The sequence below is a fragment of the Suricata suricatta genome, chromosome 3, assembly GCF_006229205.1.
Source record: "Suricata suricatta isolate VVHF042 chromosome 3, meerkat_22Aug2017_6uvM2_HiC, whole genome shotgun sequence".
In the NCBI taxonomy this organism is placed as follows: domain Eukaryota; kingdom Metazoa; phylum Chordata; class Mammalia; order Carnivora; family Herpestidae; genus Suricata; species Suricata suricatta.
Window position 1 is genome coordinate 169,895,325 of NC_043702.1, and position 13,834 is coordinate 169,909,158.

A 13,834-nucleotide genomic window follows, 5' to 3' on the forward strand; every position below is an offset into this window, starting at 1 on the left:
TACAGTTACCCCAAACCTGGTGTGAAACTGACAGCACAAACACAATACTTGGGGCTCAGACCAAAAAAAAAAAAATCATTCTTTTTGGCTGGAAGAAACTCTCTGCCAAGGTGGCATTCGCGTTGGGTCTTTCCCACGGGTGAAGGAGAGGAGAGGAAAGGGCTGGCAAGGGTGGTCGGGGAGAGAGAGCCTGAGCAGCACACACGGAGATCTGAGGGCTGACCCCGGACCATCTCATCCAATGTGCCCAACATGGCGTCAGCCGTTAGTCATAAAGGGACAGTTTGTGGTCGGGTTTCACAAGCCATCCTGGGACACGTGCACAGTCACACGGGTCACATCCGGCCCTAACAGTGGCTACATAAGCTGCAGCCTCGGTGGAGGGAACGAGCTTCTACATGATGAGGGAGTGCGGGGTAAGCTGAGGGCAAAGTACAAGCCACTCCCCCATCCCGCCCGCCCCAGGTGGGATCTGTGTGATAGTCCCCACACACTCCCGACAACCCAGGAACAAAGGAAAGGCGCTTACGTGCTTGGCACAGTGATGTGGGAAACCAAGGCAAATGGAACATTAAATTCTCTTACTGCCTACAGCCCCCTGACAAGTCCGTGAAACCAGCAGCGAGGGGGCGCCTGGGGGGCTCAGTCGGTTGAGTGTCCGGCTTCGTCTCAGGTCATGATCTCGCGGTTCGTGGGTTTGAGCCCCATGTAGGGCTCTGTGCTGACAGCTCAGAGGCTGGAGCCTGTTTCACATTCTGTGTCTCCCTCTCTCTCTTTGCCCCTCCCCTGCTCGTTCTGTCTCTCAAAAATAAATAAAAGAATGGGAAAAAAAATTAAAAAAAAAAAGAAAAAAAGAAGCCAGCAGTGTGACCTCCCTCTAGGAGCTCAGCTGCATCAGCGATGACACTTTGCTGGGGGCAAAAGGGAATCCTGACCCCCCAGAATCCTGTAAGTCTGTTTTAACATATAAAAATTTCTTTGGAAACTTCCTTTGTCTCAAGCCCCCCAAGATATGTGCTGGCAACCTTACTCCAAGCTTATGGCCCCTGGTATACATGGGAGGGGTCTCATGACTGAGAGTTTACTAAACAGTAATAAATGGCATTTTCCTACCAGCAGCAAGCCCCTCAAGGTCCTGGAAACCTTGCTTCTAAATTCCTTAGAGACTTACACTGTCCCTGAACCCCCTCCCCCAACCTCAAGGGATATAATCAGTTACCCATCACACCCCCAGTGCAGCTCTTCCTGGCCCTGGGTCCTGGCCCTGTGCTTTAATAAAATCACTTTTTGCACCAAAGACGTCTTCAGGAACTCTTTCTTGGCCATCGGCTCTGGACCACCCCCACCATCACCCCCAAAACCTCATCACTACGTGTCCCTCACTCACTGGCCTCCTGTATGCAAGCCTTTCACAAGAAGGTCTCCAAGCCCCTTAGCTCCCTCCCCCCTCCCTGGCACTCAGGGGATGAGCCCCCCATCTCCATCCATACCCTTAGGCCATCAAGCCAGTAAGGTTGCCTGGAATCCAAAACCGTATTCTAGAGCCAACTAAGGCAGGAATGGCGGGTTAGTGTTTACAGAAATGAGCAGCCACATAAACTACAGTGTTATTAATGACAGTGGTGAGGGAGCAGAAAGCAAGCTGAGGGCAAAGCACAAGCGACCCAGACACCCCCCCCCCCCCCCCCGCCGCGAGGTGGGATGTGAGCGACAGTCCTCAGGCACTCCTGCTGCCCAAGAACAAAGAAAAGGAAAGAAAACAAAAGGTTAACATGGACAAACAGGAGATCCCAGTCACACAGGACACGAGTCTCCATCAGTTTACAGATGTCTCAGTCAATCACAAAAGGCAATTTTATCAACAGCCTAATAATCTCCAGAAACCTGTAGACTGTTTCCTGGAGCCCCAGCACCACCGTGCCCTCCACAGTGCGGCGGAGAACAAAGGCAAGAAGCAAGTGGCAGGAAAAATTAAATTTGGTTAAGACTTGCAGCCCATTAACAAATGCTTGAGGCAAATAAAGAGTTTAACGTTTCTCCTAGAGCCCCCCCCTCCCATCTTCATGCTAAGGCCTCACTGGAGGGAAGGCAGCCACCGCGGGACAGCAGCAGGGCCCCGGGCGTCCGGTGAGTCCTCTTTAGCATATGAAAGTCCCCCTGGTGGCCTCCGCACTCCGTACCACGGAACCACCCACTCCTCACAAGCCCAGTGCAGCTCTTCCTGCTCGCGGGTCCCCGTCCGTGTGTCTTAATAAAATCACTTTTTTTGCACCAAAGACGTCTCAGGAATTCTTTCTTGCCCTTCAGCTCTGAACCCCCACCATTCCAAAACCCCATCGATAGCATGGTTATTAACTATAGTTAACAATATGGTGGGCGTGGAGACTGTAGTTAATAATACTGTATTGCGTATTTAAAACTTGCTAAGAGAGTAGCTCTTAAAAACGCTCATCACAAGAAAAACATTCTGTAACTATGTGTGGGGATGGGTGTTAACTCGACTTATTGAGGTGACCATTTCATAATACATATAAATATGGAATCATTCTGTTGTACACGGGAAATTAATAGGTTATGGGTCTAGTACACCTCAATTTAAAAGAAGCAGCAGCGTCCACTAGGGGGCAGCACGAGCTTGCCAGGATTCTTAGCCTGTTCATCTCCAGACAGAACGACTAGGCCGGCAGATTAGGGAGGCTGCCCACACTCTGAGTCTGTACTTCTCCAGGCTTTGGGCCACACCTCCTGTGGACAAGGGGAGAAATATACGGTGGATATCAGAGCAACTGAGTGATCGGTTGAGCTTGGCCAATGGTTATACAATAGTACCAGAAGGGAGAGAAAAGAAGCAATGAGAGAGATTTCTAGTGAGAGTCCTCACCTGCATTTCCCTCATCGGTTTTATCCAACTTTTTGTCATTGTGGAGGAATCTGGGTTAGGGCACAGAAGACATGCTTACCTCGTTTCTGTGTGTAATAGCAGAGGGGTACGACACTGGGATCCAAAATTGTCCTGTTAAACTAACAAAAACAAAATTCCCAAGAGATAAATAGAAGGTTCTGCCCTTTGATCCCCCACATGAACTACACAAACGAAGTTGGGGGGCGAAGAGGTAGGCCTTAGACAGAAGCAATCTTGCGATGGGTTTGTAGGCAGTCAGCTTAGTGAGGCTGCACAGTATCACCGGTCCCCTGGGAAAGCTGGTGTCCTCCAGGCCACCGGGAACCCCGGTCTCTGTGTCTACCCCAGCATTAACAAGTCAGTCAGTCCCGGGCCTCCACCTCGTGGCCTCTAAATCAACAAGTTGGATTAAATCTCTAGGCCCTTCACAGCAGTACATTCTAGGACTGCCATCTTCACCGTCTGTGGATATGGGGTCAACGTTTGCTCCACTACCTTCTCAAGTGCCTTTCTGAGCTGCTGCGTCCCAGAAAGCTGAAAGGGACCCAGAGTCCCTTGTGGCCGGGTGAGGGGCCCCGCTGAGGTCTGGCCACTCCGAAGCCTTTGGACAACACGTGGAAGGTGAAAGTGAAACAGAGGCTGCGCTTCTGCAGCTTCTGCTGCTTCTGGAAAGAGGGGAGAGTTTGGGGGTGCTCTGTGGCAGCCACGGCAGAGATCCCAGTGTCCACGATCTCAGGGCCCCCGAGCATCTAATTCTTGGACTGCAGCAGGCAAAGTTCCATCGTGGTGCCCCAGAAAGACTAGCTTCTTTCTTTCTTTTTTAAATGTTTTTTATTTATTTTTGAGAGACTGTATGAGAGAGGGGGAGGTACAGAATCTGAAGCAGGCTCCAGGCTCTGAGCTAGCTGTCAGCACATAGCCCTACGCGGGGCTTGAACCCACAAACCATGAGATCATGTCCTGAGCCGAGGTCGAACGTTCAACTGATGGAGCCACCAAGCCTCCCAGAAAGAGTAGCTTCTTTCTTACTGTGGCTGTTTCTCTGATCATCACAGGGTCTGCGTGGTTCCCCATGGACGGTTTTATGATCATGGAAGGGGCAGTGACTCCCACGGTGGCCCGATACTGGGGGGCTTTGCTGAAAACCTAAACTAGAATCTGTTTCTTCATCTCTTCCAACTATTCCGTAGGCTGTGAAACGGCATATACTAAATTCCTTCCTACTTAACCCAGCTGAAGTGGATTCTGTTCTCTGAAACTGCATTCTGATCAATATACTTTGTTGTGTTAAAGGTCTGGAAGAGCTTGCACCAAACTGTTGTTAAACACTGGCTCCCTCTATACCTACCGAGGGAGTGGGAAGGTGGCATCAGAAAGTCGACTTGACCCTCTTTTTTTATATGCTATGACTTTTTTTTTCAAATAAAGAGAATAAATTCCATCATGATGCTATGGTTAAAAGTCAAATAAAGCGGATGACTTGTATGTTGAAATCACAATTCATGGTGTGATCAAAATGCAGCTTTTTAATCTTTTTCATAATCCATTTAAACTGTATTCAATGGGGTGATCTTTCCCTGCTTCCAGCACCTTGCTACTCAAAGCGTGCCCCAAGAATCGGCAGTACGGGCACCGACTAGGCGCTTGTTAGAAATGCAGGCTCCTGGGGGAGGTCTGGGCGGCTCAGTCAGTTAAGCCTCTGACTCCGGCTCAGGTCATGATCCCATGAGTTTGAGTTGAGAGTATCAGTATCCGTGATAACAGCTCAGAACCTGGAGCCTGCTTCCAGATTCTGTGTCTCCCTCTCTCTCTCTGCCCCTCCTTATTCTTGCTCTCTCTCAAAAATAAATTTAAAAAAATTTTTTAATGCAGGTTCTCAGACCCCACCCTGGACCCACTGACTCAACCTGCATCTGAGGAAGAGCCCCGGTGATATCCATGTTCATTACTATTTGAGACAAGCCATGATTTTTCTGCTTCTCTTGGTGACGGATAGTCCTGTAATGCCTGTAGGTCACCAAGCACCGTTTGAATTTATAAACTAGAACGCCCAGACCTCAACCTCAATGCAAAGGTAAGTCTTTGTCCTCCTACTTACCCAGCTGAGGTCCTGACCTGGGGAAGGAGCTAGACCCGCATCCCTCCCCCTTTCCTCTGCCTCTTCCCCCCCACTTCTCTCAGCAGGCAGTTTCCCCCCATTTCTTACTTCAGTTGTTGAGAAGAGGGAAGGGAGGGAGGATGGGTAAGGAAACAGAAAGCTCTTAGGTCCCCGGGGGCAGGTTTCTGCTCTCTGAACTTGGCAGGTCGCTAAAGCCCATTCTTTCTCCCACGGGCACTTGTGTGGACTTTTTGGAGATGTTTATTTTGGAGGACTGCTCTCCTCTGGTCCCGAACTCACCGCAGATGCAGCAATGCCTCTGGGTGTCCTTCCCTCAGCCCCTGGAATCCAGATTCACCTTCCACTTTTTGGTGCCTTGGCCAAGCCTTCCTGGTGGCCTGACTCCGGGAGCCAAGACAGCCCCGCGCCAGCTTGTACCCAAGCCCCAGCTCTTCGGCCCGGTGCACAGCAAAGACGATTGTGGACATCCGACGGACAGCAAGGACAAGGGGTATTCCAGAGAGAGGGCAAGCCTCAAGTCTGCCTCCCCTGGAGAGCCAGGGATATTTAAAGGCAAATGAAAAGCCCGGCTGTGGCCCTTAGGAGTAGCTGGGATCAGCCCCATTAACCCTTTGGTGGCCGGTTTGCTCCAGGATATTTTGTGGCACAGGCTCATCCCCGGACAGGCTTTTCTATCCTGCAGCCACAGCTCACCTTAACCTTGTCAGGTGTGAGCCAGGCTCGGTTCCCGTGTCTCCCCACTGCCCGGAACACGGTTCAGACCTCCTCCCTGGGTGACTCCAGGGGCACCTTCCTCGTTAAGCTTGAGGGAGATGTAGGGGCTTCCCATGCCTCCTCACTACAAAGAAGAATTGGGATGGGGTCTCACCTCCCGGCAAAGGAGTCTCTGCCCAGACCCTCTCTCTTCTCGGTGCTCTGACCTCTTTGTGTCTCCTCCATGCAACTTCAGAGTCCAAAAGTCAGGGAACAGATCCTCAACCATGTCCTCTGTAAATTCTGCATGTGACGATCTGGCTTCAGAATGTCACGTCTATTGTGTCACGGAAGATCACTTTTGCCACCCTGTCATGAGGATGATTGCTTAATTGTAAAAAATAAAAATAAAATCCTGCCTTCCTGCCTTGTCTTCCCCGGAGCCGTGTGTCGTGGGTCCCACACTTTATCTATGTTTTAATTTTTTTATGTTTTTTATTTATTTTTGAGACAGAGAGAGACAGTGTGAACAGGGGAGGGTCAGAGAGAGAAGGAGACACAGAATCTGGAGACAGGCTCCAGGCGCTGAGCTGTCAGTACAGAGCCCGACACGGGGCTCGAACCCATGAACCGTGAGATCATGCTCATGACCTGAGCCGAAGTCGGATGCTTAACCGACTGAGCCACCCAGGCGCCCCCCACATTTTAAAACAAATATACAAGAGCTGGAGGTACCCTCAGAACAGCCAGGATGGAGAAGGAACTCCTAATTAGGGACAGGTGAAAACACTGAAAAAAACAAGAAAAAGAGTCTCTCTCTCTCTTTCTTTTTTTGGTCACACTCCAAAAAGTATCTCTTTAATAAGACCTAAACATGACCTAACCAGTGTCTTTGAAATATTTGAAAAGCTAACAAGAGGATCCGGAATCAGTTCTGGGTGCCCCTGGGAGGTACACTGACTGAAAGTTATAACAAAACCATTTTGCTCCTTATCTCTAAGGAAGAACTTTCTAACGGCCAGAGCTTGCCCAATGGTAAAGTAGGCTGTCATTTAGGAGGAAACAAGAACCAAGTCTTCACGGAAATGACTGGCCTCCAGGACTGGGCCAAGCTCGGCTGCATGCGTGGCCCAGTGGGCAGAAACTTAGAAAGGAAATGCCTTGGTGTCTTGGCTGAACTAAAGAGTCTTTAAATTCCATTCAGATTTTGGAAGACCTCCACTACGTCTCAAAAAGACGCCCACGTTTATTTCTGGCTACATGTAGGGTCATATGTGGCTTATTCTCTAGACACTTTGAAATTTGCTTTCCTACATTTGCATTCAGGGTGCATTTTGTATTTTACTAATTTTAAGTCTTTCTTTTTTACGGGGTGCCTGGGTGGCTCAGTCGGTTAAGCCTCTGACTTCGGCTCAGGTCGGATTTCACATTTGTGGGTTTGAGCCCCGTGTCGGGCTCTGTGCTGACAGCTAGCTCAGAGCCTGGAGCCTGCTTCTAGTTCTGTGTCTCCTTCTCTCTCTGCCCCTCCCCCGCTCATGCTCTGTCTCCCTCTGTATCAAAAATAAATAAAATATTAAAAAAAAACACTACATTTTAGGGGTGCCTGGCTGGCTCAGTCAGAGCGGCATGTGACTCTCAATCTTAGAATCCTGAGTTCAAGCCCCACTTTGGGTGTAAGATTACTTAAAGATAAAAACCCTTTTTATTAAAATAAAATAAAATCTTAAAAAATACATTAAAAACGAAAACATTTTTTTAAACTACATTTTAGCACCTGTGAAATCATGAAGCGTCTTATCATTGTCATCTCGTCAGTTTTCATTCCTTCCATAAACCGGAACATTAGAGTCCCAGCATCAAAATTTACAGAATGAGCATGAGCAGCTTGGAAGAAATTTCCAGAGACAACAGTGAATCGTAGGTTGTGGGAAGAGGTGAAGTGGGAGGTTGATCAGACATGTTTAGCAACATTCCTGAAGCAGAAGTCAAAAGTAAGCTTCCAAGTAATTGCTGACTGTCACTCTTATTCAAGCGTCTTCTTTTTTTAAGTTTTTAAATTTATTTTGAGAGAGAGAGAGAGAGAACAAGAGAGGGGCAGAGAGAAAGGGGACAGAGAATCCCTAGCAGGCTCCGTGTAGTCAGGGCAGAGCCCTGGGGGCTCAGGAACGACAAGATCATGACCTCAGCTTAGCCATTCAGAAGCCTAACCGACTGAGCCACCCAGACGCCCTCAGGCTTCTTTTTAAAGAATGTTGCATTATTCATGTTCTTCGCAGGAAAGTTGTCAGACAGAAAATTTCTAATGTCCCATTAAACTTAAAAGACAATGTGTAGGGTACCTGGCCATGATTTCCTTTCTTAGTATTCTGTTTAATGGTGCATCCTGCAATCAACGTCCTTTTAGAGTCACTGCATGACAGCCATAATAACAATGTACTGCTTATGTATTATGTTATCTGCGTAATCTCTTCTAGCAATTCTGTGAGACCCATGACCGTTCTGCTTTGCAGGTGAGGAAACAACTTCAGAGACAAAGTATTTTGCCCGAGGCTACACCGCTGGTAAGTAACACAAATGACACTTGGACCTGGGTCTGAACTCCTCAGCCAGGGTTCTTAGCCTCTGTACTCTGCCACCTGTAGGTCCACAGCTGATTAGCTTGGCTCTTGCAACCTCACACGTGACATTAGGGGCGTATTTACTTCAAGCAACGGGAGAACGGTCATCTCCCACATCACTGTAATGAGTCCGGCTCCTTTGAACTGAGAAAGACAAGGGTGTATTTTACCTGTTCTTTCGCCTTAGATGTTAGCTGAATCGGGGATATACAGTGATGTGAAGACTCAGGACGATGAGGATGTCGAGCATTGAAACCAATGGTCTCGGCAGGTGTAGTGACCTGGGAATGAACTAAACCAATACGGGCTGACTGTAGTACGGGTGGGAAACAAGAGCTCTACTTGGCAGAAAGTCTGCACTTAATAAGTAAGCACAGTTGAGGGTACATTTCCCTTAGTTAACTGTGGACCAACTAGCAAGTAACTCAGGAGATGGAGTGGGGTAGCATTACAAGGGGGTGTTGGCGCAGGGGCACTGTGCTGCTAGGTGGCTACCTGACGCAGGATTAGTACCGGTTCAGGACCCCACTGGGAACATCCAGCAGCAGATAAAGAGTCAAGAGATTCTCTGGGTCTGATTAAGAAATACAAGTATTATGATGGGCTCTCTTGACTGCTGTTGGAGAGACAAACCCTCATGCATAACTCGTGTCAAGCTCAAATTACTATGATCTCTTTGAGGGATAACTTGACAGTATCTATTAAAATACAAAGGACTCATCTCCTTCAATCCAGCAATTCTACTTCTAGGAGTTTATCCCACAGATAAATTCAAATACGTGCATAAAGGGGCGCCGGTGGGGCTCAGTCTGGTGAAGCATCTGACTTCGGCTCAGGCCGTGATCTCTCAGTTCGGGAGTTCAAGCCCCGCATCGGCTATCTGCTACTAGTATGACCTCCGCTTCGGATCCTCTGCTTCCCTCTCTCTCTGGCCCTCCCCTGACTGTGTTCTTCCTCTCTCTCAAAAATAAATATTCATTGAGGAAAAAAAAATTTTAACAAAAAGGCAAAACAAAAAGAATCAAAGACATGCATAAAGATGTAGGGGTAAGGATATTCACTGTAGCGTAACGTAAAATAGCAAATGTTTAGAAACTATCTAATACTGATACAGTAGGGCTGGCAGATGTCATCTCTACAGGAAATGATTAGTGAGCCCCACTCTGGGCTTAGTGTCCCTCCTGTGTGCTTCTAAGCATCTTAGCATCCCCTGTCTTGAAACTTCAGTAATGAAAGAATCTTCTTGCTTGCCTCTCTCCCCCTGTAAGGTTGCTCTTATTTCCCTCATTTTGCGGATGAGGAAACGTGGGCTCAGAAGGCCTGTGCAGCCCCCCATTGGGGTTGAGGCGAGAGTTTATACCAAGGCACAGAAGTGGGCAAGGTGCCGCCATGCTGGGGAAAGAGTAAGTCAGTGTGACTGCACTACCCCGTGAATGGGCCCCACGGGCCACAAGGGGGAGTCTGGACTTTAACCCACAGGATTAGCTTCAATCTCTTAGGGGGAAAAGTCAGAAGTGTAGACCCCAAAGAGTTCCGCCTTTCCATAGAGTTAAGTCTGAATAAGAAACAGACTCAGGCAGCACAGAATAAGTGAGTAAGGCTGAGATCCAAAGGCCACAACGTGCCAGAATCCTCTCTGCTCTCTGATAGCAGGTGTGTGGTCTCCTTGTCTGGAATCTAGGGCGGACCCCTGCAGGTGTAGGGTCTGGGGTCTGAGTCTGAGGCCCGGGACTGGTCAGAGAACCAGAGAGAAGCAGCTTTCCCCCAGGCTTCTCCAGCATTTTGCTGCTCTCCTTGCTGGTCAGAGATGAGCTCTGCACTCGCCTTGCCCAGCCTGGCTAGCTAGCCTTCTGTTTCCCTTAATGCATCTTGGAATCTCAATGAGAAGCTGGATGAGATGATTTTTTAACCCAAAGGGGCATGGCCAGTAAGTTGCTTGTGTGATATTTCCTTCTCTTTTCATAGTGTAGGCTTCCTGGAGATCATAGGGGAGGACCTATGAAAGCTGGGGGTTCACACCGTGGTCTAGAGGGCATGCACATCAACCCCTCCCGCCCCAGTCAGACACACACACACACACACACACACACACACACACACACATGAGAGAGAGAGAGAGAGAGAGAGAGAGAGAGAGAGAGGAGAGAGAGGACTCCTGGATGACTCCCATTCTCCCCCTTAAAGCTTGCTCCTCCCCAGGCTCATGTCTCAAGTGCAGAAGGGAAGCAGGTGGCAGGGCAGGAAGGAGGGTGTTCGGGCTGCTAACCGAGGGTGAGTGAAGAGGGTATTGCCATTCTAGCTCTCTTGTGAGAGGCTCTTCCACTTTTTTTCCCTCTCCTGAACAATGACCAACTGGTTTTTGTTTTTGTTTGGTGTTGGGGGGTTTTCTGACTTGAGATCCTTTGGTTACTGAGCTTCTTGCCACTAAGACTGGTCACTTCCTATCTAATTCAGATATGGCAGAGACCTTAGGGGAACAAAATCAGAAGGAGGAAGGAGCCTTGTCCGGGCAAGTGGGGTTAGCCAGGGAAGTCATTTTGGGAGGAGAGTTCTGAGAAGAGAGTGAGCCTGCTTTAGGAAGCTGGAAGTCAGAGCCACACGGATTCTTGTAAACCAGAACCCAGTACTGGATTGAGGGGCCTGGGCATGTCTTCTCAGCAATAAGCACATGTCCACTGAGGTCAATTTAAGTGTTTCTTCGTTTCTAATTTTAAATTGGCATCTCCTGGGGGCCCCTGGATGGCTTAGTCAGTGTCCGTTAAGCATCTGACTTCATGGTTTGTGAGTTCAATTCACCCCGCCCCCCCCCCCCCCCCCCCCCCCCCCCCCCCCCCCCCCCCCCCCCCCCCGCCAATGTTGGGCTCTGTGCTGACCGCTCAGAGTCTGGAGCCTGCTTCAGATTCTGTGTCTCCCCCTCTCCCTGCCCCTCCCATGCTCATGCTCTGTCTCTCTCTGCCTCTCAATAATAAATAAACATTAAAAAATATTTTTGGGGCCCCTGGGTGGCTCAGTTGGTTGAGCGTCTGACTTCAGCTCAGGTCATGAACTCACATTTCGTGGGTTCGAGCCCTGCATCCGGCTCTGTGCTGAGAGCTCAGAGGGTGGAGCCCGCTTCGGGTTCTGTGTTTCCCTCTCCCTCTGCCCCTTCCCTGCTCATGCTCCCTCTCAGTCTCTCAAAAACAAATAAACATTAAAAAAAAGATTTCTAAAATAAAATTTAAATTGGTATCTCCTCCTATAAGGCTTATGGAGGCTTCCAGTTAAGAATGCTTCCTAATACCCATCGCAAATATCTGACAGGCTGAAGGACTTCTTAACAAGACTTTCACCTTCTGATGCCCTTTCCCTTCACCGTTTCGCCTCTGGCACCTTGCCCCTAAAATTCACCTCCCCACACGGAAACACAAACAATTCTCCAACCACTCTGAATTAGCTACAGGCACACTAGGACCTATCAGATCGCCACGCCTTTCCGCAACCTACACGCTCCGCACTCACTCTTTTTCTCTCCCCTTGAATTCTTACTTTTCTTAATGATTCCGCTTCCTTCTCTGCATTTCCAGTGTGTTTCAGAGAGCACGCATCACCTTGCATTGTCACCTGTGTGCCTGCCTGTCTCTCTCCCTGTATAATTTCAGTGACTTTGTAATAATACGGTGAGACATAAGGGTTAGAAGAATATGATGAAGCAAGTTGGTTAATCACTCAAAAAGAAAGGGGAAACTGGGTGGTGGCAAGGTCAAGTAGAAGCCAGAGGCGGGAGGGTAGTGTTGTTCCCAGTCCTTAACCTTTGACAGCGCCCCTTAAATGTCATAAGGCATGGACTCGAGGACCTTCTGGGAAGAAGTCATACCAGCCCTGCAGAGAACAAATGACTCTAGCAGGCTGATGAAGGACTCTGGAAACAGGACTTAGCGTGAACACATCGCTGAGATGATCCTGTGGTCTCTCACTGTCATCCTTCAAGTAACAATAAAACCACCCTGCAGGGTGGGATTTGGATCTGGTCATGTTAGGGTTGGTGTGGCACCCAAAGAAGTAAAAAAAAAAAAAAAAAAAAAAAAGCTAAAAGCTAGAATTTCGCATTTTTAAGGATTTGTCTTAAACTTCCTCCAAAGAAATTTCTGGATGCAAATAGTACCATTTGTTTAAGTTATAGCTAAAGTGAGTGTGGCCTGCCTGCTGCTTCTGGAGCCCATCAGTCTGTCCAGCTACACGGGCAGGGGGAGCATCGGGTGAGTCTCCTGGAACTCTGACCCTTATGGGGGCCCCCCTTGTGGAATGGAGGCCACACAGGTACCTTTCCCTCTAAAACTAAATAGAATAGAGGCGCCTGGGTGGTTCAGTCAGGTAAGCGTCTGACTTGGGCTCAGGTCATGATCTCAAGTTCGTGGGTATAAGCCCGGTGTCAGGCTCACAGCCTGCAGCCTGCTTCTAATTCTGGGCCTGCCTCTCTCTGATTCTCCCCTGCTCACGTTCTGTCTGTCTGTCTGTCTCTCTCTCAAAAATAAATAGACATTAAAACTAATCAGAATCTGGGACTTCAGGGTATAAACTCATCAGAAATGGGACTGAAAGCCTTTTTAAAATCGACATTAAATTCATTATGAATAATTACAGCTTGAACCTCAACGGTTCCAAAGGGCTCATTCCCTCAATGACCTTAAGTGCCAAAATAATACTGCTTGTGAGGACATAGGCACCGGGTGGACGTGTATGAAAAGCTAAGGGTGACTGAATTCCCTGCCAAATATGAACTCCGGAGTAGAGAGTAACAGGAGGGAGGTCCTGGGAGGGGAAGGAAGAGCTCAGAGGAAAGGCCCTGTGATGACAAACCGCTCACACATGTACCACACGGAAATTATGGGCCACCACACTTTATGGTGCTTCTTGGAAGCCACCACCAGACACAGGCAGGCCAGCAGAGACCAGCAGAGACCAGCAGAGATGGCTTCTCGAGGTCTCTGCGGGTGGCAAGCGGAAGAGACTGCAGACTTGGAGCCCCGAGAGAGGGGGGGCAGTGGCGCCCCCGGGGCCTCAGCTCCCCACAGTGGGGGTCTCCTGCGTTCCCGGGCTCACAGCAGCCTGGGAGGCGGGGGTCTCCGGGGTTCCCTCCTGCTCTGGGAAGGCCTGTGGCTCCTTTAATTCCAGGACCACCCGGCTCAGGAGGCCTTTGAGCAACTGCATTTCTCGGAGCAGAAGGTCCATGTCGGGTTTCAGGGCGGCGAGTTGTGCCCAGGGCGTCGGCGGGGCGCAGGCCGGAGGCCCAGCCGTTGGGGCTCTGCCTGCGGGGAACTGCAGCCCCGAAGAGGTGACGTTCGGGACGGAGGTGACGGGAGTGGCCGATCGGGACACAGCGGGCTTTCTGAAGGAAAGCGGCTGGTCGCCAGGCGCCAAGGCTGCGGCCTGTGGGACCGGGGCGGTGGTGGACGCCAAGTCCAAGGCTAGACCTGCGAACGCAACACACGAGCACCGCGCGGCTGCACTCATTCTCCCGCGGCC

The 13,834-nt window shown here is 49.5% G+C and overlaps 1 protein-coding gene and 1 long non-coding RNA gene across 3 annotated transcripts in view; one reads left to right on the forward strand and one right to left on the reverse strand.

Moving 5' to 3' along the window:
• Positions 1-319: 319 nt before the first annotated feature.
• On the forward strand, positions 320-12,561 carry LOC115288424. 2 transcript variants are annotated; one of them, XR_003906998.1, is made up of 5 exons: positions 320-416; positions 4,775-4,976; positions 5,339-5,511; positions 8,225-8,275; positions 12,486-12,561. It is a non-coding gene; the product is annotated as an uncharacterized LOC115288424 (long non-coding RNA). The 2 variants fall into 2 exon arrangements; XR_003906999.1 differs by lacking the exons at positions 8,225-8,275; positions 12,486-12,561 and having other exon boundaries at positions 5,339-6,156.
• Positions 12,562-13,317: 756 nt separating this feature from the next.
• Positions 13,318-13,834, reverse strand: part of FCRLB (Fc receptor like B) — a 5,561-nt gene continuing 5,044 nt past the window's right edge. Inside the window, exon 6 of the mRNA XM_029935734.1 lies at positions 13,318-13,782. Within this exon, the coding sequence (XP_029791594.1) occupies positions 13,370-13,782 (413 nt within the window). The 3' untranslated portion in view covers positions 13,318-13,369. The remainder of the gene's footprint in view (positions 13,783-13,834) is intronic.